The sequence below is a fragment of the Coregonus lavaretus genome (assembly GCF_964263955.1).
Source record: "Coregonus lavaretus genome assembly, contig: HAP1_SCAFFOLD_564, whole genome shotgun sequence".
NCBI classification, from domain to species: Eukaryota; Metazoa; Chordata; class Actinopteri; order Salmoniformes; family Salmonidae; genus Coregonus; species Coregonus lavaretus.
The window spans coordinates 127,189-133,188 of record NW_028165848.1 but is presented as its reverse complement, the minus strand read 5'-3'; the positions used below and the strand labels follow the sequence as shown (position 1 = coordinate 133,188).

Genomic DNA, 6,000 nt, shown 5'->3' with positions numbered 1-6,000 from the left:
CAAAACAAACTGCAAATGCATTCAACAAATTTGTAGAATCACAAGCTTGATGTAATCACTGCAGGTAAGGAATATGGGACCAAATACTAAACTTATGACTACTTTAATACAATATAAGTGAATATGTCCATAATATTACGACTTTTTCAAATGGGAGAACTAGACACATAAAGTGCTTTCATTTCTAAACGGTAAAACAGATATGAATTAATACCTTCAAATAAAAGGTGACATTATATACTGTCACCTAATATGAAACATTCTATCTCAAATCCAAAATGCTGGAGCATAGCACCAAATGTAAAACTGTAAGCTTCACTGTCCAAACACATATGGTGTGGACTATGTGTGCCTGGCAAACACATGTGGATCTGGTGATTAGTTATCACTTGTTGACCAACTACAGGACTACTGACCTCAGAGTCTCCAGTTTACAGTGGGGATTCCCCAGGACAGCAGAGAGCAGCTTCACTCCTGAATCCTTCAGGTCATTGTTACTCAGATCCAGCTCTCTCAGGTGTGAGGGGTTTGACTTCAGAGCTGAGACCAGAGAAGCACAGCCTTCCTCTGTGACTAGACAGCCTGACAGCCTGCAAAGAGTCAAATCATATTAAAACCACACTGCAATTCTTTGGTGGTGAAAATATATTTTTTCAACATTTTCAGATATATCAGAGTCCTGAAACCTGCCATATCTATTCATATATGTATATATACACTATCAGTGAAAAGTTTGAACACACCTACTCATTCAAGTTTTTGTTTAGTTTTTTTAAAACGATTTTTTACATTGTAGAATAATAGTGAAGACATCAAAACTATGAAACAACACATATGGAATCATGTAGTAACCAAAAAAGTGTTAAACAAATCAAAATATATTTTAGATTCTTCAAATAGCCACCCTTTGCCTTCATGACAGCTTTGCACACTCTTGCCATTCTCTCAACCAGCTTCATGAGGTAGTCACCTGGAAGGCATTTCAATTAACAGGTGTGCCTTCTTAAAAGTTAATTTGTTGAATTTATTTCCTTCTTAATGCGTTTGAGCCAATCAGTTGTGTTGTGACAAGGTAGGGGGGTATACAGAAGATAGCCCTATTTGGTAAAAGACCAAGTCCATATTATGTCAAGAACAGCTCAAATAAGCAAAGAGAAACAACAGTCCATCATTACTTTAAGACATGACGGTCATTCAATAAGGAACATTTCAACAACTTTGAACGTTTCTTCAAGTGCAGTCGCAAAAAACATCAAGCGCTATGATGAAACTGGCTCTCATGAGGCCCGCCACAGGAATGGAAGACCCAAAGTTACCTCTGCTGCAGAGGATAAGTTCATCAGAGTTACCAGCCTCAGAAATTGCAGCCCAAATAAATTCTTCACAGAGTTCCAGTCACAGACACATCTCTACATCAACTTTTCAGAGGGGACTGTGTGAATCAGGCCTTCATGGTCGAATTGCTGCAAAGAAAACACTACTAAAGGACACCAATAATAATAAGAGACTTGCTTGGGCCAAGAATCACGAGCAATGGACATTACACAGGTGGACATTTGTCCTTTGGCCTGGAGTCCAAATTTGAGATTTTTGGTTCCAACCACCGTGTCTTTGTGAGAAGCGGTGTGGGTGAACGGATGATCTCGGCATGTGTAGTTCCCACCGTAAAGCATGGAGGAGGAGGTGTTATGGTGTGGGGGTGCTTTGCTGGTGACACTGTTTGTGATTTATTTAGAATTCAAGGCACACTTTACCAGCATGGCTACCACAGCATTCTGCAGCGATACGCCATCCCATCTAGTTTGGGCTTAGTGGGACTATCATTTGTTTTTCAACAGGACAATGACCCAACACACTTCCAGACTGTGTAAGGAGAGGGATTGAGTGCTGCATCAGATGACCTGGCCTCCATAATCACCCGACCTCAACCCAATTAAGATGGTTTGGGATGAGTCGGACGGCAGAGTGAAGGAAAAGCAGCCAACAAGTGCTCAGCATATGTGGGAACTCCTTCAAGACTGTTGGAAAAGCATTCCAGGTGAAGCTGGTTGAGAGAATGCCAAGAGTGTGCAAAGCTGTCATCAAGGCAAAGGGTGGCTATTTGAAGAATTTCAAATATAAAATATATTTTCATTTGTTTAACAATTTTTGGTTACTACATTATTCCATATTTGTTATTTCATAGTTTTAATGTCTTCACTATTATTCTACAGTGTAAAAAATAGTAAAAATAAAGACACACCCTTGAATGAGTAGGTGTGTCCAAACTTTTGAATGGTACTGTATATACATGAATTAATGAATTAATGTATCATTATTAACAGTAGATAACATGTTTCTAAACACTACTAAATTAATCCTTGTGTGTGTGTGTGTGTCCAGTGTGTGTGTGTGTCCGTGTCCAGTGTGTGTGTGTGTCCAATGAGTGTGTGTTCATTGAGTGATACAGGAATACTGACCTCAGAGTCTCCAGTTTACAGTGGGGATTCCCCAGTCCAGCAGAGAGCAGCTTCACTCCTGAATCCTTCAGGTCATTGTTACTCAGATCCAGCTCTCTCAGGTGTGAGGGGTTTGACTTCAGAGCTGAGACCAGAGAAGCACAGCCTTCCTCTGTGATTAGACAGCCTGACAGCCTGCAAAGAGTCAAATCATTTTAAAACCACACTGCTATTCTTTGGTGTTGAAAATAGTGGCAGTATATTTTTTCTACATTTTCATTTATACCAGTGTCCTGAAACCTGCCATATATATATCATTATTAGAAAAAATCATAATATTGTGTGTAGAGAGTAAAATGTATATTACGAATATTTGAGTAGACTGACCAGACCAGTTTAAAAAGCAGTATCAGTCAAAAGACAGACAGTGAGGTATCAGATTTAGATTGTATTGAGTATACAGTCCACACTATATCTATTTTGACAGTGAAGCTAACATTTTAAATGTGGCTCTATACTCCAGCATTTTGGATTTGAGATCAAATGTTTCCTATGAGGTGACAGTATATAATGTCACCTTTTATTTTAGGGTATTTTCATACATATCTGTTTCACCGTTTAGAAATGAAAGCACTTTATGTATCTAGTCCCCCTATTTGAAGAAGTCATAAATATTCTGACCAATTCACTCATTGTGTATTAAATTAGTCAAAAGTTTAGTATTTGGTCCCAAACTCGTTGGTTGCATTTGCAGTTTGTTTTGGTTGTGTTTTGGGTTATGTTTTGTCCAATAGTAACTGAATGGTGGATGATGTCTGGAGTAATTTTCTGTCTAAGTGAGTAGATAACATGTTTCTAAACACTACTAAATTATCCTAATGATGCCATGATTAATAAAAATAATGAATGAATCATGAATAATAATGAATGAGAAAGTTACAGAGGCTACAACAAAACATGCTAACCTCTCACCATTAACATCAAATAAAAGGTGACATTCTGTACTGTCGCCTAATATGAAACATTCTATCTCAAATCCAAAATGCTGGAGCATAGCAACAAATTTAAAACTGTAAATTTCACTGTCCAAACACATATGGTGTGGACTATGTGTTCCTGGTAAACACATGTGGATCTGGTGAACAGTTATCACTTGTTGACCAACTACAGGAATACTGACCTCAGAGTCTCCAGTTTACAGTGAGGATTCCCCAGTCCAGCAGAGAGCAGCTTCACTCCTGAATCCTTCAGGTCATTGTTACTCAGATCCAGCTCTCTCAGGTGTGAGGGGTTTGACTTCAGAGCTGAGACCAGAGAAGCACAGCCTTCCTCTGTGACTAGACAGCCTGACAGCCTGCAAAGAGTCAAATCATATTAAAATCACACTGTTATTCTTTGGTGGTGAAAATATATTTTTTCAACATTTTCAGATAAATCAGAGTCCTGAAACCATATCTATTCATATATTGATATATACACTACCAGTCAAAAGTTTAAACACACCGACTCATTCAAGGGGTTTTCTTTATTTTTACATTGTAGAATAATAGTGAAGACATCAAAACTATGAAATAACACATATGGAATCATGTAGTAACCAGAAAAGTGTTAAACAAATCAAAATATATTTTATATTTGAGATTCTTCAAACAGCCACCCTTTGCCTTGATGACAGCTTTGCACACTCTTGGCATTCTCTCAACCAGCTTCATGAGGTAGTCACCTGGAATGCATTTCAATTAACAGGTGGGCCTTCTTAAAAGTTAATTTGTGGAATTTCTTTCCTTGTTAATGCGTTTCAGCCAATCAGTTGTGTTGTGACAATGTAGGGGGGTATACAGAAGATAACCCTATTTGGTAATAGACCAAATCCATATTATGGCAAGAACAGCTCAAATAAGCAAAGAGAAATGACAGTCCATCATTACTTTAAGACATGACGGTCAGTCAATACGGAACATTTCAAGAACTTTGAAAGATTCTTCAAGTGCAGTCGCAAAAAACATCAAGCGCTATGATGAAACTGGATCTCATGAGGACCGTCACAGGAATGGAAGACCCAAAGTTACCTCTGCTGCAGAGGATAAGTTCATTAGAGTTACCAGCTTCAGAAATTGCAGCCCAAATAAATGCATCACAGAGTTCAAGTCACAGACACATCTCAACATCAACTGTTCAGAGGACACTGTGTGAATCAGGCCTTCATGGTCGAATTGCTGCAAAGAAAACACTACTAAAGGACACCAATAAGAAGAAGAGACTTGCTTGGGCCAAGAAACACGAGCAATGGACATTAGACCTGTGGACATTTGTCCTTTGGTCTGGAGTCCAAATGGGAGATTTTTGGTTCCAACCGCTGTGTATTTGTGAGACGCGGTGTGGGTGAACGGATGATCTCTGCATGTGTATTTCCCACCGTAAAGCATGGAGGAGGAGGTGTTATGGTGTTGGAGTACTTTGCTGGTGAAACTGTCTGTGATTTATTTAGAATTCAAGGCACACTTAACCAGCATGGCTACCACAGCATTCTGCAGCGATACGCCATCCCATCTGGATTGGGCTTAGTGGGACTATCATTTGTTTTTCAACAGGACAATGACCCAACACACCTCCACGCTGTGTGAGGGCTATTCTACCAAGAAGGAGAGTGATGGAGTGCTGCACCAGATGACCTGGCCTCCACAATCACCCGACCTCAACCCAATTGAGATGGTTTGGGATGAGTCGGACGGCAGAGTGAAGGAAAAACAGCCAACAAGTGCCCAGCATATGTGGGAACTCTTTCAAGACTGTTGGAAAAGCATTCCAGGTGAAGCTGGTTGAGAGAATGCCAAGAGTGTGCAAAGCTGTCATCAAGGCAAAGTGTTGTTATTTGAAGAATTTCGTTTAACACTTTCTTGGTTACTACATGATTCCAGATGTGTTATTTCATAGTTTTGATGTCTTCACTATTATTCTACAAAGTAAAAAATTGTAAAAATAAAGAAAAACCCTTGAATGAGTAGGTGTGTCCAAACTTTTGACTGGTACTGTATATACATGAATGAATGCATCATTATTAACAATAGATAACATGTTTCTAAACACTACTAAATTAATCCTTATGTGTGTGTGTGTCTGTGTGTCCAGTGTGTGTGTCCTGTATGTGTGTGTGTGTGTCCAGTGTGTGTGTGTCCTGTATGTGTGTCCAGTGTGTGTGTGTTCATTGTGTGATACAGGAATTCTGACACACACACACTGGACACACACACTGGACACACACACACACAAACACACACACACACACACACACACTGGACACACACACACACAGTCTTTATATAACTTAGTCCAAGTGGTGGTCAGAATGTTTGTCTTAACTAGCCTGATAACTCAACATGTCTGATATGAACATTGACATAAACCCTCTACATACTTGAGTTTCTCCAGTCTGCAGTGTGGATCCTCCAGTCCAGCAGAGAGCAGTCTGACTCCTGAGTCTCCTGGGTGATTGTAGCTCAGATCCAGCTCTCTCAGGTGTGAGGGATTTGACTTCAGAGCTGAGACCAGAGAAGCACAGACT

The 6,000-nt window shown here is 39.6% G+C and overlaps 1 protein-coding gene across 1 annotated transcript in view; it reads right to left on the bottom strand.

The window, feature by feature from the left end:
- Positions 1–400: 400 nt before the first annotated feature.
- The window catches only part of LOC311115369 (NLR family CARD domain-containing protein 3-like), a gene marked incomplete at its 3' end in the record, with an annotated part of 123,064 nt that continues 117,464 nt past the window's right edge, over positions 401–6,000 (bottom strand). The window contains exons 8-9 of the mRNA XM_084190551.1: positions 2,460–2,633; positions 401–590 (exon numbers count right to left, since the gene is read on the bottom strand). Of these exons, the coding sequence (XP_084046677.1) occupies positions 401–590; positions 2,460–2,633 (364 nt within the window). The remainder of the gene's footprint in view (positions 591–2,459; positions 2,634–6,000) is intronic.